Consider the following 27,262-nt stretch of genomic DNA (forward strand, 5'->3'; position numbering starts at 1 on the left):
TACGGACGGTTGACCGCACAGATACGTCTCCGATTTGGTACCCTTGTCTCGCTGTTTACGGATTCGGAGACGATGGACGACGACGACCGGACATGGGACGGCGACGACTACAAGCCGACGAAAAAGCGGAGGCAATTGTCTTCGACCAGAAAGCCGAAGCGTAGAGAGCGACGACCAGCCAAGCCTCGCGGTGAGTTATGCAGGACGGCCGGCCGCCATGTTGACCTACTTTCTCGTCCTCCCCGGGCTGTCAAGGTCACCGGGACCAGGTCGCGCTAAGCCTATCTGTACAGTGTCCGCAGTTCACTGTATCCGCGGCGTGTTATGGCTCGTTTCGCGCTTTGGCGCGGTTATTTAGGCTCGGCTCTTATTGGCGCTCGTTCGCGCACTTGCGCGGGTGCTTGTCATGGTATTTCACTGGCGCCCGCTCAGCTGAGCGAGTTCGCGAGGGCTCGCATGGCGCGAGCCATCACCCGCTCAGCGAGGGCGCGTGACGGCCGTGGCTCTTCGAACATGGCGTGAGGATGCGAGGCCGCCATGTTTGGCGCTCCGGACACGCATAATTTTTTTTTGTTCAGCGAGATTGGCCACGTTCTGCATTAGTTTGTATAATATTATTACTTTTGGTCACATTGTGACGTGACTTATTCGTTAAATTTAGTGAAGGACGCTATTTAGTTTGATTTATTTAGTTATTTGATTTATTTTTCTGGTTCATTGATTGGTTGGTTGGTTCATTGAGCGACTGAATGAATTATCACTGACTTATTCGGCTGATCGTGTCTAATAATTTATCGATTGATTGATTTTATTGATTAGTTGAGTGATATTATTGATATACTGATCGACTGATTGATTGGTGCGCGTGGCGCTAGCCATCCCCTGCTCAGCGAGGGCGCCTGATGGCCGTTCTTCTTCGAACATGGCGTGAGGATGCGAAAGCGCCATGTTGGCGCACCTGGAAGGCATAATTTTTTTTTGTTCAGCGGGATTGACCGCGTTGTGCATTAGTTTGTGTATTATTACGTTTGGGCAGATTGTGACAGGACTTATTCGTTAAATTTAGCGAAGCACGCTATTTAGTTTTGATTTATTTTTCCGGTTCATTGTGTGATTGACTGAGTCATCACTGATTTATTTGGCTGATCTATCGTGTCTAATAATTGATCGATTCATTGATTGACTTCATTGATTCATTGATTGTATTGATATGCTGATCGACTGATTGATCGGTACGCTATATAGTATATGGGCAAGGTTAAAAAGGGGCTTGTCCTTGTATTCTTTTTCGTCCGTTTGTATTTTTACACCCCTTTTCAACCATGCATTATTGCAAACTTTTCCGATTTTCTCCCCTTTCTTAGCAGATGGTGGTTTAACATTGCATTGAATCACTCGTGAAACATTAAAAGGTACTGGGAATGATGGGTTCCGTCGACCCCACCAGGTGGGAATCAGCGCTAAACGCCACCTCTTGGGCTCGTGCTCTGACTCAGGCTTGTACTACCAGATTAGAGCAGGCCGGCAAGATCTCCCACTTTTGCGAGCCTACAAGCTTCAGGAACTCGGGCGGTCACTCTGCTGGACACAAAGCGACGTGGGCCATGAGGAATACGGTGGTGCAGTGGAGGGCCTCGGATAAATATCGACCACCTGGGGTACCTTAACGTGTGCTGGTATCGCACAGTACACGGGCACCATTTGATTTGACTCCATCGAAAAGCGGCCGGGATCAAAATGCGGTCTTCGGGTCAAGCGGACGAGCGACCTAACCATTGAACCACTGTGGTCGGGCTCATTGATTGATCAATTGATTGAATGTTCCGATTGATTGATTTGATCAGACTCATTGATCGACTCATTAACTGATAAACCACCTGAGTGATTTGTCGATTGATTGATTGAGTTGATATATTGATCAATTGACCGACTGATCAGTCAGTTGACCGATTAATAAGTAATTGATTGACTTGTCTATTGATTTTATGGATAATTTAATTCATTCATTGAATTATTGAGTGGACGGCTGATTCGTCGATCTACTGATTGATTGAATTTGATATGTTGATCAGCTGACCAATTCACCAATCACTTAACCGATTAATCAGTTACTTCACTGATTGGTCGGTCACCCAATATACTCGGTGACTGTCTGATTGATACATTGATTGAAGCTAATTTATTAATTGATTTGATTTACAGATTGATTCATTCTTCCATTGAATAATTGAGTGGTTGGTTGGTCAGTCGATTGATTAATTTCATTTGATGTGCTGATCAACTGGAAGATTAATCAAACGTTTGACAGATTAATTGATCGATCAACTGATCGATTGAGTGACTGCCTGATTAGCCGATCGACTGATTGATTCAATATGTTGGCATATTGACGGGTTGATAATCATTTGACTCGTTCATTCATCGATCTGGCGACTGGTTGATTGACTGATTGACTGATTTATTTAGGTTGATATGTTGATGAGTTGACCGATTGATTGATTCATCGACTGATTGATTGATTGATTTACTGATAGCCTGCCTAGGTCCTTATTTATTAAATAATTGGTTTTTGAGGAAAGGAAATGGCGCTGTATCTGCCTTACATATCTCTGGTTGTCTGGGCATTTCGGGTTGTCTCTTCAAAATTGCAAATTTAAACCGGCTTCCTAAGTGAACTTATCAGACTAGGGCTGTGTGAGATTTTGATGCGACATCCCGGGATGCACCTAAGGCAGTTCCAAAGGGTACTTAGCTCTGTTTCTGACCGCGTAAAAATCCCGGAATCTTTCACATATCTTTTAATACAGTTAGTGGTATACGGCCGAATAAAAATCGGAGAACTGCAAGGCCCAGGCGATGTCCGAACCGCAAAAAAGCTGAGTTCTTTGTTACTTTTTATATTAACTTTTTTTTTACTATTTCAAATACTGCTTTTATTTTAGTATTGTGTTAATTTAAATAGATGCTTTAGCGCAAATTCCACCGCTCAGTACTTCGATGACTACAGCTTTATTATTCCCAACAGCTGTCGCTTTGAGGGCTGGCGGTCTTTGTTAGGTGCCGAATTTGTGTTACTGCAGCGGTGATGACAGTATCGAGCGAGAGGTTTAGTTAAATTGCGGTAGACAGTTATTCTCGAGAATTAGCCTTCAATTTATTTGGCTGGAAAGAGTGTGAATGCATTTTACCGATGCTATAATGTAACGAACACTATGCTGCGCTTCGACACATAGTGGTGTTCAAGCAACTTACCCATCAACCTGCGAGGCCACTAGTTCGACTCCCGGTGACTGTGGCCGCGTTCCAGCAGTTTATTCACTCTTCTTAGTCGAGAGAAAAAATTGGCAGTGGCTTAGCTAGGCTTTCCCGGATATACTTATCGAAAGCTAAGCCGAGCGCCACGGCCAGGCAAGCGGTGTGACGTCATACCGAACGGTGGCGGCGGCTCCGCGGCGATGCGCATGGTGTGACGTCATGCCAGATGGCGCCGTGAGCGCGGCGTTCCCCAGCTGCGGCGGTTGCTAGGCAACGGCTCAAGGTCGATCTCTGTGCCTCTTCGGAGCACCGCCACAACGAAATCGCAAGTCGTGGCCGGTGTAGCTTTCGCTACAAAAAAAAAAAAAAAAGGCTGCCCATATTCTGAGGATCCAGCCTTGCGGACTATATTTCCGGGAATTTCATAGTGCATGTTAGTAATAATATTTACTCGAATTCGAAATTCCTACCATTAATTTGTGTTCAGCGTCGCGCGTGTCGAAGTGGAAGACCTGGAAACAAGCGCCTGTCGAGATTTTATCGGATTTCAAAACTTAGCTTCCCGTAACATGGTTGAGATACACAATACCGCGATTCGGAATTTGGTTATCAGCTGGAAAATGCCCAGCAGAGGGAACTTATCCACCGTCCGAAGCATGACACCTAAGTTACGGCGCCATCTTCACTCAGCTGTGAGCCAGTGCGCATCCCGGTTGCGTTTCCAAGAACAATGATATTTGTAGAGGAGTGCTTAGCCCTCCCTTCCAGTCAATGAATCCGCATGCCCTTTTCGACCGCCACCGTAAACAGTCCTCCCACCTTTCTGAGAGCTCCTGAACGGGAGAGAGACGATACCCTAGTGAAAATGGTCTATAGAGAGCCTATACACTTCTTATGGACTCTATTGCCTTCCTATAGATATTTCTTTTTGAATATTCATTGAACATAGAGCGTCTATAGACAAAAGTCTACTAAAAGTGTATGGCCATGTATCTGTATATTGTCTATAGTCTGTCTATAGCATTTGTATTGCCTGTTGAATGTTCCCTAAGATTTGTCTATAGAGAGTTACAGGGTCTGTTCTGAAAGTAGTAGGACTGGTTTTTTCCTGGGCGAACGGCTGGACGAGAGGTGGTCTGCGCGTGCAGGATCGTTGAAGGGGGATATTGGGAATGCTGGGGAAAATCGGCAGTCGGCTCTCGGCCGTTGAAGAGAGGAGGTCGCTTGTACTGCTAACCCCTGTCGAAACTTCTCGTCACGCAGAATCGTAGAGCGTTTACTGGATCAGCGATACGCGATCAAATTTTGAGTAAATCTTGGTAAAACGGGCAAAGAGACTCACAACATGATTAAGGAGGCCTACGGTGACGCTTCCATGGGTAGATCAGGTGTTTTTTGAGTGGCACAAGCTTTTCCGAGAGGGTAGGGAAAGAGTGGAGGAAGACGACCGCTCCAGACGCCCTTCGACCAGCAAGACCAACGAAAATGTGTAGCGAGTGAAACATTTAGTGAACAGTGATCGTAGAATGAATATCTGAATGATTGCTGATGACTTGAGCATTTCTCAAAGCCAAGTTTTTGAGATCGTGGCAGAAAACTTATCCATGAGGAAAGCGTGCGCGATGTTGGTGCCGGGAGTGTTGTCAGAGGAGGAAAAAACCAACCGGTAGGATCTTCATTATGTGAATAAGGACCCCGATTTTTTGCCCAGCACAAGGCGGCAACGCTGCCTCAGCCCCCCTACAGCCTCGACTTGGCCCCGCCAGACTTTTTTCTATTCCCGAGAATAAAATCAACGCTCGAGGGGAAACATCACGGATCGGTAGAGGTGATTCAACAGGCCGTGACGAGGGAGCTAAACAGCATTCCGTTGAAGGCGTTCCTGGAGGCGTACGAAAACTGTAAAACTCATTGGCAGCAGCGTGTAGGTGCGGAAGGGTGCTACCTTTAAAAATTGTAATCGTTTGTACTATTCGCTTGAATAAATTTTGTTTAAAGAAATGAGTCCTACTACTTTCAGAACAGGCCATGTATTAGACTTCTTACACAGAAGTGTATGGACGGTCTATCGACTGTCTAAAAAAATTTTTTTTTGTTAGGATACGGCTCTTACCGTACTAGTTAGAGAGCAGCGCATTTTTTAAAAGTTGGTGACAAAGAGCTCCTTAGAGCACTGAACCTCACTCCAAACCTGCCGCACCTGGTATTCTGTTGGACATATATATTGTGCAAATTTCTGCTTTGGCGCACCTCGGAAGTATACCAGGTATTTCGCCTAAGACGTTCAGCAATATTTAAATATAGTGCGACGGGGGCTTCTTTGAGTTGGAAAGGCGATTTTTTCCGGCAAAGCATGGTCATCGGTTCAGCTCGTCAGTATTCAGCAAAGGCGCGTTAACTAGTAGGCTGGTTAACTAATTGTGAATAATCAAATTATTAACTAATACTGTTGGTAACCTTATTTATTGACGAGCGATTGTTGCCCACGACCAGTAATATCCATATTAGTTTCTAGACTTTCTAAAACGCAATTAGCCTCGGCACTGTGGTGGAAGAAGTTTTGGCTACTTCGACGAGGTTCGCGCACTGGAGGCGTTGCTTAGTCCGCAGCCTTCACGAAAGCGCGAGCATTTCAGCGCGATATAGACAAAATCTGTTGGGCCACAGCGCCGAGGGTAACTAAGTTTTCGAAATTCTAAAAACTGATGTGGCTATTACTCACGGTGAGCTACACGCCTCTAAGTAACTAAGGAGAGTAGTAACAAGAATAGCTGGAAAACGAATTATTCAGTAACAGTTAACCAGCTCACTAGTTAGCAGGTCTTAGCTGTATTCTGACGCGGTACACCGCTCACAGTGCAATTGTAAAAAAAGGGCTCTTCCAACACTAAAAGCCTGTTAAAAAAATGTAAAACATCTTAGGTGATACACCTGGTATATGAGCACGGCAGCTATTTCGGCCCTGTGTCTACATTCGCCGCCAGTATATTCCCCGCAAGAGAGGCCGCTCACATTCACAGCGACGCTGACAGCGCCTGTCCTTGAAGGCTGATTTCCCCCCACAGACACCTCTCTTGAGACACAGCCACTATCCGGCTATGGGAGTGTTTCGCGGCTGCTAAAAAGGCTCCATGTGCGCAGTCTATGCACAAGGGCTCGATGCCTCCACTCTTTGGTCAGTGGTCCTCATCCTTTTTATAACATCTGACCCATTGTTGAAGGCTACGTCTCTTCGCATGTCTGGCAAAAAAGAAGCAAGCTGTTGTTTCGCTGGAAAATAACAGGGGATGTCCTATCACTATGGCATCGGCCGAGAATCAGGAGTGGCATACTGTTACTGAGGAGTAAGTGAATGTCCATTGATGGAGAGCAAAGTAAAAAAATAGCTGCCGCAAAGTGGAGGCATAAAAGCGTAAACTGATGCAAGAAAACATGCATTGAAGGAACAAAAAAAAACATAACTAACCTTGCGCTGCAGCCGAACGATACCTCTGTCGTTTGTCTAGTAGCCAGTAGCCAAGAGAAGACAGGAACAATGTGATGACATTCACTTCCCGAAAAGAACTTATGACGAAGAGAAATTGTGGTGGAATGGAGGAATTGACTGCAAGGTAGAAACGTTATCGTATCAGGCATGCCCCAGCAGACAATCATGCAAAATCACCAGCGGCCTTCGTGATAAAGATACATTATGCGGTGCGGATCACCTATGGTAGGTGGCGACTCATGGGAGGCTTTCTTGCCTTCGATGATTAGCAATAGTTTGAGAGCTCGATATCTGCACCGGTAGCCTCAATTTGATAAACGCTACGTGCAAAAAACCCGGCCTACTGGAATGGCCGCTCACGATGAAGGGCCTCCTCTGTTAGCAATTGATGAAGACCTCCAGTGTTGCTCGACTTGTTGCCTATGGTGCTTTCTCGAGAGAAACTTCCCTAACTGATACTAAATAACCAATTCTTTCCTTGCAGCATTTCTTCAACCCGCTTCATTTTGGCACAGTGTGTCGCCGTCGCCCTGTTAGAACACCACAGCGCCGGTCAATCGATTTATATACTCTGGTGCTCAACCTCGCTTTGTGCTGAAGAGTGGATTTCGCAAGTCTCCGGAAGTTTTATAACCATTCCGATAGGAGAGAAATGCCGCCTTCTAAAGCCTGAAATGAAAACTGCGGCAGACATTACAGGCTTGGCTGGCGTGCTACTTGGACCGTGATGCCATGCGACAAAGACGGAGCTCTAGAATGAGCGAGGAGAGGAGCCGGATTCGCTTCCAGTGTGTCCCGCTCGGTAGGAGAGCATTACGGTACGGCTCCTGATGGTGTGGTGTCAAGCGTCCTTGAAGGGTCCTTGTGGGGCATGGTGCGCTGTCTTGTGTTCGACAGAGACTTTCTTAAGAGGCCCTAAAACACTTTTCCAACGCCTCGCCACTTAGCATTTTGTTACTCCTGTAGGCTTCACCGTACGTCGCACCGTCGTTCGTGGGTCAAAACTGGCTTTGTAGTGCCACTGATAATGCAAGGTTATCATTTATGAGCCACCTTGTGGGGAAGATAGCGACGACGCCTTCGAAGTGCTGTATCGAAAAAGATGTCGACGGTCACCCACTGAAAGGACAGGCTGGAGAATCTGAAGCGAAGCTTCGACCGATACTGCTAAAGCGGTTCTTTGGCCTCCTGTATAAATGCAGGTGTCGTCGCCCTAACATAATAACGCTTTGTTGCGCTTCATGATACTGTGAAGTTTATTGAGGAATCTGAGCTGTCAACACGGCGTACGCGTCGCTCCCCTGGACTGCTTAAAGCTGCTTATAAGAAATTATCGGATCATCAAGAAAAGGAGCAAGCGACTAAAGTACACGTGTCTTATTCGTTGAGTTCCTTGTCTCGGGGTGTTCCAAACGTCCAGCTCAGCTTGGATATAAAGCACGAACCGCTTTCAGCATGAAAACGAAGCAACGGCAGAGGTTTCCTCTTGTACAGGGCGTGGCGTGACACGTTGTGCTGATGTCTGGTACTGCGTTTTATTTTGTGGCATTGTCGGTGGCGTGGCGTTTACTGCATGGTGTGTTGCTCTGGCGTTGACTGCGTTCTCCTTGCTTCATTCGTTGCTGAACGCATGGTTTTTGCTTTTTGTTTGCAGTGGGATACACCGGTGCTTTGTAAGGTGGCAATCCAGCGGGAAAAAGTAAAAGCCCTAAAAAATACAGACGAAGTCCTCTCATCTCATCCCATTACCACGTCTCTTTATGAAGGTTATGAAGAAACCAGAACTGTTCCGACTGCTGTAAATTGTTCTAGATCGCACTTGCGCAAACCCGATCTCTCGACACAGTACAAATAGAAAACTATAAAAATTGCCCGAAAAAAATTCCCGCGATGTTCATTTTTTCGTCATGCCCTAGATTGCGCTGTAATTTACAGTCGTTTGATATTACAAAGGACAATCACTCCTTTGATTTTATTGAGCCATTCGAAAGAGCGACGAGATTCCTTCCTTCCCATTCTCTTTTTTTATTCGTTAGAAGAGAAAATTGTATATAACGACATGGGCTTTGTCGTCAATTTCATCTAAGTCATGCCTTTCCAAGTCGTAAATGGCGAAATAGACGTACAGATGAATGATCAAAACTGAGCTGAAAATAAAAAGGATAAAATAAGCAGTAACCTGTCCTCTAGCGCTACCTAGAGGACAGCATACTTCCCTTTCACTCCCAACCAGGCGTATTCGTGTTTGCAGCGTAGTGCACGCAGGGTGAAGTGTCCCGCAAACCAACACCTGCTATCCCACCAATTAACGCAGAACGTCCAGAGAGGGCCTGCAGGCAAGAAGCCATTGTGGACGCTGATGAATCCCTCGAGGAACGACCACGTCGTGGCCGGGGTCGCGCCCCCAGGAGGGCGAGGAGAGAGGATCCAGGCCCCTCGGCCGAGGCTCGGCCACCACCGCCAGGGGCCGCGACGGAGGTCGACGACGCCGCCAACGAGGAGGAGCTGCCGGCAGAGGTGATGAGCCGGACACGGCATTCCTCGATCTCGCGTCCGGCTGCGTTAGCATGTATAGCCTTTGTCGAAAATGCGCCGCTCTGGGGCACCTAAGACGTGTAGTGGGGCCCTCTAATACCTTTGGGAGTTCCTAAGGTGGGAACTAGTGAGAACGTGAGTTCCTCGAACCTTGGAGACATTTAGAACGCTTAGGGTGCACAATGAGCCACATTGCACGAGCGGAAGCAGACCCGGTGAGCTGCGTATTCTTGACGTTGTAGCTTTCGCCGGAGGCCGTCGAGTACTGGACACAGTGACGGAGATGACTTGTCCGAACACTCACAAAATATTCGCCGGTCCTTGCGGTAGAGAAGAGTGTGTGTGTGATTGTGTGTGTGTGATTGTGTGTGAGTGTGATTGTGTGTGTGTGTGTGTGTGTGTGCGTCCTCGCGCGTGTGTGTGATTGTGTGTGTGTGTGTGTGTGTGATTGTGTGTGTGTGTGTGTGTGTGTGCGCGTGTGTGTGTGATTGTCTGTGTGTGTGTGATTTTGTGTGTGTGTGTGTGTGTGTGTGTGTGATTGCGTGCGTGTGTGATTGCGTGCGTGTGTAGGGGAATCGCGCCCGCCCGCCCTGAATGACCAACACCGTACCAAATCTGCATGACGTCAGCGCAGGTATAACACTGCACTGCTCTCCAGTCCAAGAGATCAATTAGGCTCAAGCCCGAGGGGATAGCATTTTTATTGACCTTCATGCAAATAAATGCGGCGGTTATTATTGACGACATATACAAAAAGCACTGCCGCGTCATTTACCAGAAAAAAAAGTCCTCTCGTAGTGGTCGGGGAAACAAATGAGCTCGCTGGCTCCTTGTGATTTTCATAATGCAGTGCTTACAGCAGCGGTCAACAAACAAATGCCCTACTGAGCGCAGTGGCACGGTTCCTAGCAATTCGCCTAAATCGAAATTCGACCGCCGCGGCCGGGATCGAGCCTGCGCTTTCGGGTCAGCAGCCGACATAACCACTGATCAACCGTGGTGACGGCATGTGGCAGGTTGTCTCAGATTATGAATGACACTTTACCATTATCTTTCGAGAGAAAAGCGTAAAACGGTTGTATCTTACCGGTACTCACTCATGGGAAAGAAATGTGGTGGCTACCGAAAATGGTTTAGCTTAGTTCAGGACAACGCAGCCAGCTATAAAAAGAAAAATGATGGCTGTAACATTAAGAGATCGGAAGCGGGCGGAGTAGGTGAGAGAACAAACACGGGTCAATGACATCCTAGTCGAAATCGAAGAGGAGGAAACGGGCTTGGGGATGCGTAGCACTGGCAGGCAGAAAGCTAGGTGGGCAGTGAGAAGTCTGCGGGGATAGGGTGGCGGCAGCTGGCAAAGGACAGGGTTAATTGGAGAGACATGAGATAGGCCTTTTCCTGCAGAGGGCGTAGTGATGATGATCATGATAGCGTGGCAGTAGCGTCTACAAGAAGTTTATAGACACTGCCTAGACCATCCTCGTAAGGGTACAAAGCTTCCTAATGACAACTTTCTATCCGGTCGACTCGTCAGCCTGCCTTCTCACGGGGTGCAGTGTAGCCCCCTGCAGAAAATGTTACCCTGAAGCTCGCACTGGCTGTTCCCGTTCATTGTGCTTCCGATTTGCCCTTGTTTCTGAATGAGCGACCAACGAAAGGCAAGTTTATTCGGTTGGCATTCATCGAAAAATGCTGGGGCTTTCGGTGTTTGCTGGTTCGGGCAGCGCGCAAAGCAAGGACTGATAGATGTGCGGACAATCACAGCGGTGCCAGAACCGACGATGTGAAACCAAGCAGCCCTACAGAAGGCGCTTCGTGGTATTTGCTGAACGCTCAGGAAACGATCCGCTGATGTTGTGGCGGGCATCGGTTTACTCCTCGCTCATGGTCGCTGTTATACGTGTAAAATATCGACATCGGTCCTGATACGCTTGCGAATTTCTCTGATACCTCTCCACAGTCTTCATTCTCGCGGCAAAAAAGCGCTCATCGGCTAGTCCCCACAAAAAAATGGTCTATAGACTGTCTATTGACATCTTATATACACTATTGCCTTCCTATAGTTATATATTTTTGTTTATTGGTGGTGTATAGGCACTGTATAAAAACATTCTACCCAAAGTGCATGGCCATATATATACAGATCTTTTATAGACCGTCCGTAGGTTTGATTTCCCTATAGACTGCTCTATAGGATTTTTCTACAGAAAGGCTATAGACATTACAGGCAAAACGTTATGGAAAGAAATTTTTGCAAGAGCCCTCCTTAAGGGAGCAACTCCCTTAACGACAACCTGAATCCTCGAGAAGGCGGAAAAAAAATTCGCGGCTCATATCGCAGCGAAGGTCTGAAATCGCTCACGTCCGCTCTTCTCATCTCCGTTGGGCTTCTTATGGGAACAGGTGGGTTCGGTGTGCCGTTCCTAGAATCAACGGGTGTTCGTTTGAAACTAACGCCGTCCGCCACCAATGCAGCGCTGGTTGTGCATCTGCCTCGTTCACGAAATCCTCCGCCAGCCTAAGCCGCTTGGCCGAGCCCTTCCCGTCTCGGCCTGTTGTGACGATAGAATTTTTGTTCATGGCTGCATGTAAGTAACCTGGGCTGCAAGTCGGAACCTCTGGTCTTAGTCTCTTATCCTCGCCTGTGTCCTACGTGCAGTTCAACGAGGCGATGATGGACGAGCTGGCCCAACACTATGTGGACAATATCCTGCCAGACCTCTCCACAGTAATCTCGCCCAGGGACAGGGAGTCGTCCCTGCCCAGCTGCACCTCCCGCGCTCACGGCGACTCGGACGCCGGGAAGCGACGCCGCGGTGAGAGAGACATGCACCACTTTAGAACACAGCTTTCGTGCTGACTAGAGTTACTGTATTATAACTACCTAGAGTTTGGTGTAGCCCTCCCAAGTTGCTCCAGAAAGTATCGCAGTCATGCGCCAAAGCCTTACTTATGTTTGCAGCAGACGCTATACCGCGCAACTCGGACGGGGAAATAACCGAGCGATTACCATCCGCAGTCTCATTCCCGCATATTTTTCCGTGGACGCTGGTTATATACATAAATATACCGAGTGAAAGCCTTCGAAAAGCTCGTCTCGCTGTGTGGCTTTGCCGCATGACTTGGATGCTTTGTGCAGCCCACAGGCGCTGTCTTCAAGCGGCATATATAGGGCCCTTAACACCAATAATACTCTAACAATGTTCTGTGAGACGAGGTTGATGCTTTTCCTGCTCCAATGGACTTCGACGGTGACGTAAATGAGCCGCGAAGCGGCTCAAAAGCAGACCCTGTGGCCTGAAACTTTTGACCGACCCTGTACTTTAGAAAGTGTAGCGGTCAATCACAACTGGCGCCATCTGTAGGCCACATTCTGCGTGAGTACGGCGATAGTTAGCACGTGCTGTTTCAAATGCGCTCCAAAGGCCTGTGCAATAGTTTCTCCGCTCCCTTCGACTGATTATGACGGACAACTGAAAATCTGTGCTGTGTGCCCAACGTTCACAACTACTAGCGGTATTTGTGGAATGTTCAGCGCCATGCGCCTCGCCGTGGTAGCCACGCGAACTAAAATCGGGCGCTCAGATCGTCTGGACTCACGCGCGGGCAAGTTCATCACCGCAGCCAACGCTGCCAAAATTGAAGGGAGCACTAAAACTCCGCCTTAGGGGTGTGGCATGGTATCTTTAGTCGGTTAATGTCCGTGTATGCTCATTTGGTAATTCCTACTTAAGATCCATAGATGACGGCGAGTCCTCACATACCACTACCAGCGCAGTGACACAGCAGTTAAATGATGTGCCCCTGCACTGGCAGGTGGCGCTTTCTATCCTAGCCACTAGTCAGGATTTTGCGACCCATGTTGCTCTTCCCAGGCAACCTCTCGCGCATCTGCTGGGGCCCAGCTGAAGCGGTTGCTAGGCAACAAACCCTCAAGGTCGTTTGGTAGCCACACCGCCACGAGCACACGCGACGAGGCGAGCTCGAGTAGTGTTGCTTTCGCAACAAAAGAAAGCTGTGATAGCACCTTGTTCTCGCACAGTGGGCACCGCAGCTGTTTTGCTCTCGCCGCGCGGGTTCGAATCCGAGTCGCGGCAAAATTTATTTTCACTGCTTATTTATTCAACGTCAAGGCATCAGCGGCGAAATGGCTTTTGCAGCTTTAGTCGCCTTACGCTCTGTAAGGCAATAAGATTGCGATCTGGTTAGACCTCACCGGAAAGTGCCTTAGCTATCTCATTCCATTTTCTACTGTGGGTCGAAAGAACGAGAACTTGTCTGCTTTAGCGAATGTAGAGCTAAAACATTAGGACCGATCGACATGTCGAGTTTGTCTAGCAAATAACGGCGTTCTAATATCATGAGCTCTTCAGGCCGAGGTCTACGCCTATTATCTAATAAGTAAGAAAAAAATTACTACCTAAACTTTCTATTTCGAACTACAGATCGCTTATTACAAGCTGACTGGTTACAAGTTGTACGCGGCTGTTGTTGTGCGTTAATTTTTGCATGGTACTCTCGTTGCTTTAGAAAGTTGTGGCGTTTATGGAAATGCCACATGCACTCTCAGCATGAATACACCTGTAAGAGAGTAAACGTGGGAAAGCCGTTTACAAGCGCGTACCCTTTTATAAAAGGTAGTGCGGTGAAGGACAGCTTGCGCCCTTTCTACTCCTTCCTGTGCAGAGCGTACCCTTGGCTCGGCATTTATATGTCCCCAATGAGACACGTCTCTCCTTCTGTAGACAGGGCCGCATTTGTGATTCGCGCCCTCCGCTCCACTTAAATCCGGCCACGGAATGAGGCAGATTGACAAACTAAGGAGGGCTCTCTTTGGTTGACGGAAAGAGCGAAACGAGCAATGCCTGGCTGCTTTTCGCGTGTGAGGAAACACTTCCGCTCAGCCTCGAAGTGAACTCTAACCGTGGCATCACCCGGCGTGGACGGGCAGCTTCTTCAGCGCCCGGCAAGCGTTCCAGAAGCTCCCGCCACATGGCGAGCCCAGAAGACAAGTGCACGGTGCCCAAACTCCCTCCGGGTCCCCTGGCCGAGCTGCTCCCCGCTGGCACTGAAGTTCGCAGGCCTCCGGGAAAACTGGTTCAGCTGGTGGCAGAGGTCATCCACGAGAGTCCGCAAAGGGCGCTCCGTGTACAACATGTGTACAAGGCGCTCCAGTGAGTCCTTTGCTCTCTTCATTTGGGAGGGGACGGGGTTGTGCAGAACTCCGGCCTGAGTGCGAGCAGCGGCTGCTGTAAGGACACTTTTGATTCAGTAAATGCCGGTTCGATTGCCAATTGTGTACCAGTCCATGATCGAGAGAGGCTGGGCAGATGGTTCTTGGTAATCACAAAGTGAACAGGAGAGGGGAAAGCATCGGGGTGCTTGCCAACGTTTCGACCAGAGGTCTAGTCTTCCCCAGACGAAGAATTGTTGGCATGCACCCCGGGGCTTTCTCCTTCCTTGTTCACTTTGTGGTAGGTGTACACCGGTGCTTAGGGCGCTGTCATAAGGAACCGTCCTGTTCGCTGCTGTGAGCCTGTGGCCTACACAGGACGCTTTTTACCGCTGCTTCAACTGGAATGGTACAGTCACCTTCCTCACCGTGGAACGATAAACAAACAGCCTTCAGGGTCCATCGTCAATGAGCTTGATTAGGAGCCCGCCATACAAGACCTTTAGGCACAGAAGAATGGTACGTGTGCTGAAGTTGTGTAACTAGGAATCAATCTCGGCCGCGGCGAGTCGAGTCTCGATGGAGGTGCAATTCTAGGGACACCTTGTGCTTGGCGATGTCAGTGGACGTTGAAGATCCCAAGGTGGCGGAAATTTCCGGCGCCCTACACTACGGTGTCCTTCATCGGCTGAGTGGCTTTGGCACGCTAAACCCCCATAAACCGTAAACCTGTTTAACTCGGAACAGTGAACTGTTCGACAAAATTTCCTGTGTAGTGGAAAGGGCATGAAGACAATACAAAACCAGAGCTCATTTAATGGCAGAACAAAAGCCTGAGACGATCGCCCTTGTGTAAGGCGCTAGTACAATGCAAGCAGACACCTTCCTACAGGTGAGAGGTTCTTGAGGAAACAAGCGCCGAAGTAGTGCCCTAATAGTCAGGCGGGCACAACAGCTTTACGTAAGGAGCAGTGGCTCCTGCGCTACATAAGGCTGACGACGACTGTGCCTGGCCTTAGCCCCGTCATTTGAAACGAGGAGCGGTGTGTTGTCTACCCAACCTTTGTAGCGAAAGCTACATTAGCCACGAACTTGCGATTTTGCATCGACGGTTCTCCGAGGAGGCACAGAGACCGACGTTGAGCCGTTGCCTAGCTACCGCTGCAGCTGGCGGACGCCGCGCGCTCGCCGCGCCATCTGGCATGACGCCACAACGCGCGCCTCGCCGCGGAGCTGCCCTCGGCCGTTTGGTAAGACGTCACACCGCTTGCCTCGTCGTTGCGCTCGTTTTCGCTACGTGTATCCTGGCACAGGGGCGCTAACCCACCACCAGTTATTCGTCTTAGCTGTCCCTTTATAACGCGTCTTTGATCTATAACCAGCGTGAAGCACAAACTCAAGAAGGCGTTCGGGTTCAGAATTCCAGGTGCACGTAAGAGGACTGCGAAAAAGTAATTCAAGTAAACGAGGACACCGACACAAGCTTTGTTCTTGTCTAAGACCCCATCTAGGGTTAGTGCGCCTGACCGTATATGCAGCTGAGTTTTGCATGCTTGACAAAGTTAAACCTGCCGCCTTATAACACCCAAGTCTGTTCTATAGAAGCGGCGTGAAACATTTGAAGGGAAAGGCAAAACCCAGTTCGATGCAGTTAGCGCTTGAAGTCTTGCTCGTATTCTGCGACGCAGTTTGCAGCGAGTGCTGATGGCTTGACCGCAGATAAACCTCGGGCGCCGGCTGTACAGGGTTCGAATCCCGGTTCCGGCGAGGGCTCAACTGTTTTCAAGGGTCTACGGCTTTCTCACAGGTGGAACACTGGGAGAACGCATGCTCCCGAGCCCCTATTCCCGAACTGCAGTCAATGTAGACGTGTCCACTTGGGTTCACACTGTTTGGTTGAATCCCCAAATGCGGATTTGGCTGCAGTGGGACCCCAGCTTTGACCCATCTTTCAAGTTACGCCATATCGGCTGAAACCGCACTTGCCATGGAATAAATCATGATAACCTAAAAGTTATTATCACAAGCCTTGGTCTGTGAGGTTAAATTTCAATGAACTTCCAAACGAGGAATCCACGGATGAGTATGAATTAAAGGGGATGAGACCATCTGCGCAACTAACGCGGTGGGAGGCGGCGTAGACAGCGTCTGTCGCTTTTGGTAGAAAAATAAAACATGAAGCTACAGTGTATACCAGCGCGTCTATTGGCGCTGGGAGACATCAGTCCGCATGTAATGTTCCCGTGTGTCGCATTTCCATAATTATCCTGCTTTGCTGCTCCTTCACTTTGCAGGAACAGGTATCCCTTTTTCAAGTTCATGAGCGCCAGTCAGGTGACCTCCTGGAAGGTGAGCGAAGCTCCAAGACGGAGTTGAAGATTTTTTCTGACATATCCCGTGGACGTCCTGCGGACGTTCAGTTGACGTTTAGTGGCCATGCGGTTTGCCAGACTGTATCAGTTGAGACGGCGGAGAGCGGTCATTCTCCTTAGAAGATAACACCTGGATCAATAAATAAAATTGCAGTGTGTGTGTGGCAGGGGGGGGGGGTGATTAACGAGATGTCCACAAACTAGGAAATCGAAATTCGAATATGAAACCAGTAAACTAATTTCGGATGATCCATAAACCACAACATCTTAAGTATGTCGAGAAGAGCAGTGCCTTGTAGGTGGGTAAGCAAAAAGCTTAACGCGTGGTTTGTGCACAGGCAACAGCGATAAGAAATACGAAGAAAATGCGGACTCGATGACCAAAACATACCTGTACCCTTAGGCGTTCAACCTGAAGAGAGTTCTGGACGGATTTTCGGGTCTCTATAACAATCGATTACACTCCTCTTCGTGGACGTGCTGAACTTCGTTGGGCAGCAAAAGGCGCACTTTTCAGTTAGAAAAGTGGATGTAAAAAAGAAAATTTTTCCCACTAGTCTTCTAAAACTGTTCACTCTGTTATCGCCAGTTATGAACTCAACTTCATAATTGCCTGCTAGATGTGCAAGACTGTGTGCCATAAACTCGAGAGACCAGGAACATAAACAAGCGGACGTTGTCATACTTTCCGTTTGAAAATGACCTGTCAGCGACATTTCTATATAGTTTTCATCTTTCCTAGCTAACAGACGATCCGTTTCCAGCAAAAGTCACCAACTTTTCACTGGAAGGCTGCAATATGTAGATACCGGCCTATTTCAATTCGGAAATTCTAGAGGCCCATAAACAGTGCGATGTCAGTGCACGCTAAACATCCCCAGGTGGACGAATTTTCTGCAGCCCTGCACTACGGCGTCTCTCATAGCCCGAGTCGCTTTGGGACGTTAAACCCCATAATACCAAACCAAACCATTCATTGCACGCTGACTGAACGGCTGTGTTTCATAATGCTTTAGCTATCTTCATCACGATTAGCGGCAACACGAGAGCACATGGGTTCGCGTGCCTCTAGCGCATTTTAACTGGACCGCCAGGAACCAGCGTATATGCGCAGCGCGCGCCTGACATCCACTGAGCTCATATGCACTGGTACCTCGTGGCGCCGCTATAATACACTGGTAGTAAGCGAGGCTGCGTGCTACCGTGTTCCCGCTAACCACGATGAAGGTAGTAGAGACGTCCCCACACACCTGTCAAGGAGCGCTCGAACGGCGCACCGGTGCGCACTGGCGGTACCTGGGAGCGCCGTAGGGCTGGAAACGTCACCATATCGGGCATGAACGTTCGCATGAATCACGGCTTACTTGTCGTGTTTCTCAAAACCCTATTGAGCCCGTCAGGCGGCGGCGGATGTCGTAAACACAGAGCACCACTCCAGTGCTCTATAGACAAGTGTGTAGACATATCTGCACCTATAAGAACGGCGGTCGCCTGTTTAAAATGCGCTCCTGTGTCCACTGTCGCAGAGCTCTATACGCCACGCACTTTTCCAAAGATGGTTCGTCAAGGTGTACCCACCAGCGGCAGACCAGGCCGGCCCCCGTACCAAGAGCAACTTCTGGCGAGTCAACTACAGCGAGAGGCAAGTGCGCTTGCGCAGTGGTGAGCTGTTGGTTGGCGGAATGCGATAGCATTAGAGGCCTCGTCGTGCGGACAGTGTTACGGCGTAAGCTAAATTTCGCCCCGCTGATTGGCTGGAAGGAGGATGCGACACCAGGCCGGGCGGTTCCGGTTGGCTGGCCCGTGTGTGGCGTGTTGCGCTAGCACTCGTTGCGAGGGGAAGTTTGACGACGTGAAAAGGCATGCTCGACTTTCGGTGTGCCCCTCGCCAGACTTATACAAACACCAGTGTTTTTTTTTTCGTTTGTTAGTAACCTCGAGGTACTAGTGGAATTGCACAGGGGAGCGGCATATTGAACAGAAAACAAGAAACTGGGCAGTAAAGCAAAGTGAAAATTACTGTACCATTCTGCGATGTTGACTAACGTATTCCTAAAATGTTGGCGGGTTTAACAAGGGCGACGAGTCTAGTAAGGCGGTTCAAACGCCGGGATGGACAAAACTGTCTGAAGAGCCCTCACAACCTGCCACTTCTTCTACCCTATCCGGTGCACAGGCCGCGGGAATGGGACATCCCCATGGAACCGCAGTCCAGGCCGGTCCAGGAGGGCATCTTCGACCCGTCGCTTGCTGCTCTGCTGGAGCCATTTAACTCCCCTCCCTTTGCGCCATCGCCACTCCCCCAGGAGCCGCCGGTCGGCTTCGGGGAGCCCCAGCAACCGATGACGTCTGTGTGGTCGCAGCACCTGGACCTGAAGCTTGGCCTGCTGACGCCCGAGAGATCTCCTCCTGCTCAGCAGCACATGCGCACACCGTACACAGTGTTGCTCTCACCAGAAACGGTTGGGCCGCAGCAGGCGCAGCCGGAGCCGAAGCAGCTGAAGGAGCCGAAGCAGCAGCCGGTGCCGCAGCAGTCGAAGCAGACGAAGCAGCCGAAGCAGGAACAGCAGCAGCAGCAGCAACAGGAACAGCAGCAGCAACAGGAGCAGCAGCAGGAGCAGCAGCCTGTCGCGTGGCCGAACTCGACTCCTCCACCTCCGTCGACTCCGCAGTCATACAGCGGCGAATCCTGCTGGGGTTCCCCTCCCTGGAACCTGCCCGCCTGGTGCAACGGCATCGACGAGGTTTCAGTTGGCTCCCAGTCGGTCCAATTTTTTGCTCAAGTACGTAATCTGCACATCTAGTCAGGTGGGCAGATGACATTGCGAACTGTGCAATTACGGGATGAGGCAGGCTGGGAGGACAGTTTCAGTTGTACACCGATGGAAGAGGCCGCTAAACGCGACAGCGTAAAGGGCGCCGATCAGCGGAGAAGCCGGCGTGTTTGTATTTCTTGGCGTTGTAACTGAAAAATGGTGATTGGGCGAGAGGGTAGTGACGTTTCTTTGCGCGGGCCATTCGAACACCCCTCAACGATCACAAAGAACAACAGTGATGACGCCGCTACGCAATTCCTCATTGGTCTGCTGGGCCGTGGCGTGATCCCTCCACCATTAGGTAGTGGATCTGAAGGAACAATAGCAATTGCACTGAAAAGTAAAATGGTGGAGCCGAGACTCGAACAGCTGCCCGCTTGGATCGTGAACAGGCGACGCCACCGCTCAATCACACAGTACCGTTCGCCGGATATCGTTCAAGGGAGGCCTTGTGTGTCCTTTGGAAAATTAATAATTTTAAAAATAAAGCAAAACAGAAATTAAAGTAAAAAACAATGAACAGAATGAACATTTGCTAGGAGATAAGAAAAAAAAGCCACCGGGTCTTTTCACAGAGCCTTTAACGCTGTCGTGTCGTACCCCTAATGCGAAGCTTAAAGGGACTCTGAAATACCTTCCGAGGAGAACACATATACTCTCTCAATCACTGCACTGTGTTGCAATCAAAACCTGAGCCAAATAATACACCTCTAAACGCAGAAGAGGACCCACAGTCACGTGGTAAAATTTCCGAGCCCTTCCCGGTGACATTTTCATGCTCGCACCCTCCTCGGTCGCTCTCACCTGTGCATACAAGCTGAGATGTAGCTATTGGTTCGATTCTTGCCGACCTACGGCAGACACGTCTTTCATACATAATCAGCGTAAAAGTAATTGTCAAAAGTAAACTATTGAACATTAGTTAACCTGCCTGCTGTTAGCAGATATTACCTGTATTCTGACGTACTATACCACCGACGTTATGCCGAAAAATGTGTTCTGCTAACTCCAAACGCCTATTTGTTTCAAAAAATGCGTGAAGTCTTAGGTGAAGCTCTCTGTATAACACAAGTTTGTAGTACACGCGGAGTTACAACTGTATTGCATCCGTACATGAAAACGTTTCCAAGCGGACAAACTGGTATACTCTATTTGTCCGCGTAGCATGGTAGTCTACACTTCTGAGGAACTTTTGCTGTAGCGGAGAAGTTTTGTAGATATACCACCAGGGGACGCTGAGTGTCCCTTGTTGAAATAATTTATGTATAGGTTCCTAGAGTTGCGCGTTTCTTTTCCCTGCGCCGCTTGCACCTCTATTGGCTAAACACGATCACCTGATTGAAAACCATGCATCCATTGCGGAGAAACCAAATACCTTTGCATCGCTTAGCACTAGGTCGTTGCTGACAGCCCACTCGTGCAGCTACTGTTCTCGTGTGTTGCGGCATTTTATTTTGTACGACTGCACATATTCACTGAAATATCTGATCAATCGCGCGCAGTTTTCTCACAAGTGCTGGCCATTTCTTGAAAACGTTCGTGATTGTGATATGTGGTGTGTATAACAGATGGCGCCACCCGTCCGCAAGGCCAATATTCTGTTCCCAACTCATAGAGATAAGCCTTTTTGTAGCTTACGCATTGCTTGCAACCTCTGTCATGTAGTGAAACAATAACCTGTTTAATATAACGCAAGTTCAGCTGAGGGATTCAAGCGGGTGGAGCCTGTACTCGCTCCAATCACTGGACGAAGTCCGCCAGCTGCATTCAGAAGTTGAGGCTTCTGATCATTTGGATCCTTGGGAGAGCAATATGGCGGACCTACGCGCTAACTGTGGGAACCTGTACCGTAGCTCCACTTGTTCCTTATGCGCAGGGTTCGGAGACAAGGCCCTGCAGCCAGCAGTCAGCGTCCAACCACTCGTTGTCTTCATTGCCAGTATTCCTTGGCAGTCCGGAAAGGCAGCTGGATCACGTGGAACTGCAGCTGCAACAGCCTCTGGGGGACCAGGAGCTGAAAACGCAACGCTTCGTCGCTGCACCTTCACCCTCGATGTACCTGCGTGCGAAGCAAGAGTGTCGGCAGCCGCCTGCGTACCAGTGTGAGTGCCGCGATGGGAGTTTCCCGCCTGCACTTGAACTGCGAGCACGAATGCGTCTCTGCGGGACTAAGCTGGCCTCTAGCACACTCCCTTGGTAGAGAACAGCTTACTGTTGTTTTGTTTTAATCATTTCATGTTCAGAGTTTTAGCCGAAGAAGCATTGGCTGAGTGGCTTTGGCGTTCGCCTGTTGATCCCCAGGTTCCGGCAAAGAATCCCTGTCTGGACGCGATGCAACTACGAGCAGAAACATCGCATGCGTTGTGCAGTTTATATGCACCTTAAAGGATCCGTGGATTTCTCAAATAATCCGCAGCCATCCACTACGGCGTCCCTCACAGCCCCCATGTGTCGATGCAGCACGTTAAGCCACACGTACAGTCAGGGAGAAAAGTCTCTGGACCACGTGCTCCTCAAACGAAGGCGATAGCTGTGCTATCAATTGGAGGCTCGAGACAACACTTCTGGAGATGAAAGAACAAAATGTTGACTTCCACCTGCGCAAGTGTGGTCTCCAATCGCCGTCTGATGGCGCAGCTATCGGCTTTGTTTAAGGACCACGTGGTCCAGAGACTTTTTCTCCCACTGTACCGTCTTTACGAAGTGTAACCAGGCAGCATGGTTGCTTCGCATTCGTGAAGTAGAGCCCTCACGGCTTCCCTTAAGATCAAAAAGTTCTTTGAGGACATGGGTTCTCCTTACCATACAGAGACCATACACAACAAGAAAGTGAGCGATATCATGTTTTGAGAAAAACACGATTACAGTTTTTCAGTCATTGCAGAAACAAGATCATCATGCCTTAGGGCATTCCTTAACTGACACGAGCTCTCTTTTGGCTTTTGTTGCTGCTCGTCTTTTCTTACGGACATCTTTTAAGGGGAAAGCCTTTAATGTCTCATCGTTGTAAGCAGCAGTTGTCGACAGAAATGTCACGCTTTTCAGTTGGTCGAAACGGTCGTGACGTCACAGTGCGCGAGTTTCAAACAGGGCCAATTGTACTTTGGCTAGTAACCAGGCAACCAATTGAAGGGATCGTATAGTGATGCTCCAAGTAAGTGGGACTCAGCTTAGTTAGTTGCTTAGTTGCTCAATTAGCCTAATTAACTTTTCAAGTCAGACCATATAAACAAATAAAACCGAGTAAGAAATTGGTCGAGCTCGGGAATCGAACCCCGGTCTTCGGAGCGTGAGACGAGCATGCTATCCACTCCGCCATGCCAGCTCGATGGTTTGGGAATAACAAAGGTGCGTCTAGTGAATACGGTGTCTTCGCTCACTCCCATCCTCCTCCCTTCTCCTCCGGCGAGGTTTAGGTGTCCACCGAGATATGAGAGACATACATTTCCTTTCCTCAAAAACCAATCTGCCGACGAGCGAGGCATATAACCGAATGGGCGATGGCGTTTTCTGGACTCCTGGAAGCGTTGCAAGACGCTGTCGCGTTCCACTCTTATAGGCGAAGCTTAACATCTTAACCACACATCAGTGACCACACTTTAGGTCAAAAAAGTGCCCCCCTGAATTTTGACGAGTGTCCACCGAGATATGTGAGACAGTTACTGCGTAATTTCCTTTCCTCAAATACAATTTTCATTTTCTTCATTACGGGCCATCTTTGTCTTTCTTCTTTCACTCCCACTTCCTCCCTTCCTCTACGGTGCGGTTCAGGTGTCCACCGATATGACAGAGAATTACTGCGCCCTTTCCTTTAATCAAAAAGCGTTCAAAGGGCAAGGCATCGCGCCGAACGGGTGGTTCCGTGGACTCCCTAGCAACGCTACAACACGCTATCGCGTTCCACTACTAAAGGCGAAGCTTAAGCGTCATTACTTAGCAGTTAATTAGTATTCAGGCACAAATCAGTAATTAACCATTAATTAGTGATTTGTCGTCACTTAGTAATTAGCACTCAATTACATGTGACTCCACCACTGCCACAGAAGCATTCAAAGTGGTGCGGTAAACACTTTCGCCTCTACGCACTTTAGACAGTCAAAGTGCGCCCTGAATTTTTGCCTCACCCTTTGATTCACACTGGGCGTTCCTCATCGGGTACTGGTCACTGGTGCGCCATGCTACGAGAGTGTGGTGGCCAGGTTCGATGCATGCTTCCCTCAAAATATCTGCTGTACTTCAGTTACCGTCACTGAAGGACGAATCTGGTAGCATTCAGAGCGGTAGCGTAAAGCACACACAAAGTAAACAAGTGAGACGCTTGTAGCGTTATGCTTGTAGCGTCAAATTTCCCCCGTGCGGAAATTTAAAGCAATGTTTAAAAAAAAAAAAGGAAGCCTTACAAACTGCCTTTGAATAATCTTTTACATATCAGATTAAACAAAACGGAAAATGTTCAATATACGCCGTTGATTATCGCTGAGTTATCAGTTTCCGTTACCAAACCACTTCAGTTTCGGTTTCAAAACTGTTACCACCTTTTCGAATGTTAGCTATAACTTTCCAACCAAATAAGATACGAACATTATTCCTGCTGCAAAACATTTAGAATATTTGGGGATTCCCGAAATCTAAAAAAGAAAAAATGTTATTTTTACAAAACACCGCCTTTTTAAAGATGGTGACGGCGACACAACTGCGTAGAACGTGAGCGTTGGTCTAATATAAAATTACTTAGGGCACTTAGGACTACTTACGCATTGCGAATGCGAAAGCATTTGTCTCTCACCGTTGGTTTATAGTTAACTGCTTGTTTAGTGTTTCGTAATCAGTACAACTGTGTCATTCTTCCGGGTAAAAGCGTTGAGGTTGAAGATCTTAACGGTATATACCTTTAAGTTGAAAGCCTTTAGGGTGAAGCCATTGATATCAAAAGCATTTACCCTAAATGCCTGTGTACTAAAGGCCTTCCCCCTATTGGTCTTTGGCTGTCCAAACAGTGAATCATGTGTTGGCCCTCTTATGGTTGCTATGTGGCTGTGCTGATGTTGTTTTTAGAGTTTTTGGACCGTTTCGTATGGACAACAACGTGGGGTTTCGTTGGCGATGAGCCGTATAATGCACTCACGGTAATATGTCTGTTCATTCTCCTCTAAAGGTAATTTGGGAATAAGTTGTGCACGCGCACCTCGTCAGTCGACGAACCTGTTTTTCTTGTCGGCAACCGCTGCTTGGAACACACCAGATCGTGAAGTTTCTTGAGCGTCGTTGCGTTCTAGTGCAAATTCTTACCAGCTATTTCTGTTAATTGTTTAATCTACGCCGCTTAATCTTCCACCTCTCCTTTGGTGTGACGCATCGCAGGTTCCAGTGGCTCCCAGGGCTTCTACAACGCTCAGAGCCCGGGACACGTGAACGAGCTCAGCAGGGGCTCGGACACTCAGCTTTGGAACGAGCACCTGTACGCCAAGAAGAAGTCCGACCCGGGTGCTTCCTACGGAGCGTGCGGACCGCTGGCCCCGCCACCGTTCCTTTGTTCGCCGCTACTTACGCACGACACGCCGGTGCCACCGACCAGCGGGGGCTATGCACAAACTCCGCCACACCAGCAGCCGGTGCTGACTTCTGGACAGGAACTGCATTCGCGGCCGCAATTTCCCTTTTCACCTCGGCAACTGCATCAAGAGCAGGAGGCAATGATGCCTCCGCAGCAGTTCCTTTCCCGACCGGGACCACCACGTTCGCGAGAGGGAACCCTGCCGCCTGCGTCCCCGAAGTTCCAGTGGCCACCGCAGGGACCCCCGTTGCCACGGGGACTCACTTCGCCCGCTCGACAAGGAGAGACGGGCCGATGGTGTGCGGGGCCAATATCATGGCCGCGATCTGGGCCGCACAATTTGCCGCATGCGCCTTACGCACGCGAGCCAGTGTTTTCGGCGATCGCGGCGCCGAGGAGGATCTTCGTCGCCGACGACGGAACGTGGTACATCCTGGGGTATCCGGCGTTCCCCGAGAGCCACGATTACTCACCCCGGGTCGCGTGGTATTGGGAAGACTGAATTCCCGCGGACAGCGGTGCACGATGGCCGAGCCTCCAATAGCTCACTCCGCTGCGGAAAAAAAAAAAAAGAGTGCTGGCGCTTTTTTTTTTCGGAGCACAGGTGGTGACTCCGGCTGCCGAGATAGGTATCTGTCCTTACGATTCTAGGTAGAGCGGCGGTTAAACATTGTGACTTTGCATTTTACGCGCTTTTAAACTTTCCTTAACACTGGGTCTCACAGCCGGTGTTCGAGTCTTGCGGTCACTGTGCGATTATTAGCGAAATCAGGGTAAACTATTATCTGACCCCATGGCAATTTCATGCGCCGCTCCGGAAACTCCGTAGTCGTTTAGGTTGTTTTATAGTGTCTCTGCGCGGAGACAAATTGGAAGGTGGTGCTCCATCACGGCCAGATAATGGCAGCTTTTTCCTGCATTAATTGTTTTTAGTATCTCTGATTCTTTTGCTACTTCTTTAATCATTCTTTCCCATGCATCAGGTGAATTAATTTCTCTACTTTACCCTTATTTTCATGTGCCTTAATTCACTCTTCAGACTGCTGCCCATAGATATATAACACGTTTCTAAAGTAAGAGCTGGCAGTGACCAGGTTCGGCCGCTAGCGATGTGCCGGTTCTGAAGTGTTCATTGTGTGCAGTCAGGTGCTGAAATTTTGGGGCAATTTTCGGTTTCCGCGGGCTCGCTTTCTTCTTTGGATCTATGTTGTATTGTAGTTGCATGACCTCAGCTACTTTTTTAATTTATGTTGTATTATAGTTGCACCACCTTTACTACTTTTTTTTAGTTTTTGTATTATAGTTGCATGACCTCAGCTACTTTGTTTTTAGTTTTCATGTCGGATGTTAACATGGCCCGTGGCTGTCTTCAAAATAATTATTGGCCACTTTTATGCCGCTAATTCTCTTGTTTCTTTTATTCGTTTATAATGCTAAACTATTGTTATCCATAATGCGCCGGCATGACGTCATTTCTTTATTTCCTGTATTTGTTTTGTGCAGTTTTGTGTATGATATGCTTGGTTCGTATGTGTATCTGCTAAGCAATGCAGGCAGAGCTCGTTTTAAAGAATAAAATTTTTAAAATGAAACAAAAGGCTGGTTTCGTTTTCTTGGCGACGGATTTTCTCAGCCGGAGTGCCACTTAAAGGTCATTCGGTGACCTCTTCGGCAACGTTTTGAGCTGATAATTGCATTGCGTCCTGTAGAGCTTCCCCCTCTCTGATACGAGGATTCGCCAAGCTTGGCGCAGAAATGGAATCTACATCGGTTTCATCACCTTCATCGGTTTCTTCAACTCCACGAGCCCGCTTTCGCGACTTATCTCCAGCCAACGCGGCTTCGTGACGATCTCTGTCGCAGGGGTCGCTAGAAGTAGCCCGCGGCGCCTCCAGTGACTAGTCGAAGAACCTGTCCCGGTGGCCGGTTCTGGCTCCATGTTCCTCCGATGTCCAGGTTGTTGCGACTGCAGGAAGGATGAAAGCGAAAGTGCACGGGCCTGCCCACTGGCTCGAGCCGAGCCACTCTCGCGGCCACGTGCAGACAGAGGAGAGCTGAAAGATGTGAGAG

The 27,262-nt window shown here is 48.8% G+C and overlaps 1 protein-coding gene across 1 annotated transcript; it reads left to right on the forward strand.

Moving 5' to 3' along the window:
* LOC149366281 (uncharacterized) lies at positions 1-26,783 on the forward strand. Its single transcript, XM_089550021.1, has 9 exons — positions 1-190; positions 9,057-9,259; positions 11,937-12,093; positions 14,229-14,451; positions 16,745-16,799; positions 18,349-18,464; positions 18,999-19,605; positions 21,515-21,740; positions 25,000-26,783. The coding sequence occupies exons 1-9, from the start codon at positions 73-75 to the stop codon at positions 25,692-25,694; spliced, it is 2,400 nt and encodes a 799-aa protein (XP_089406147.1). The 5' UTR covers positions 1-72; the 3' UTR covers positions 25,695-26,783.
* The last annotated feature ends 479 nt before the right edge of the window (positions 26,784-27,262 follow it).

This window comes from Amblyomma mixtum, chromosome 1 (genome assembly GCF_055824585.1).
Source record: "Amblyomma mixtum isolate Tamu chromosome 1, ASM5582458v1, whole genome shotgun sequence".
In the NCBI taxonomy this organism is placed as follows: Eukaryota; Metazoa; Arthropoda; class Arachnida; order Ixodida; family Ixodidae; genus Amblyomma; species Amblyomma mixtum.

Bases quoted from the DNA above. Each gene is read 5' to 3' on its own strand.
- LOC149366281 (XM_089550021.1), top strand. From the start codon at position 73: ATGGACGACGACGACCGGACATGGGACGGCGACGACTACAAGCCGACG. The intron at 191-9,056 runs GTGAGTTATGCA...CAATTAACGCAG, and splicing joins ACGACCAGCCAAGCCTCGCG to AACGTCCAGAGAGGGCCTGC. The intron at 16,800-18,348 runs GTGAGCGAAGCT...CCACTGTCGCAG, and splicing joins GTCAGGTGACCTCCTGGAAG to AGCTCTATACGCCACGCACT.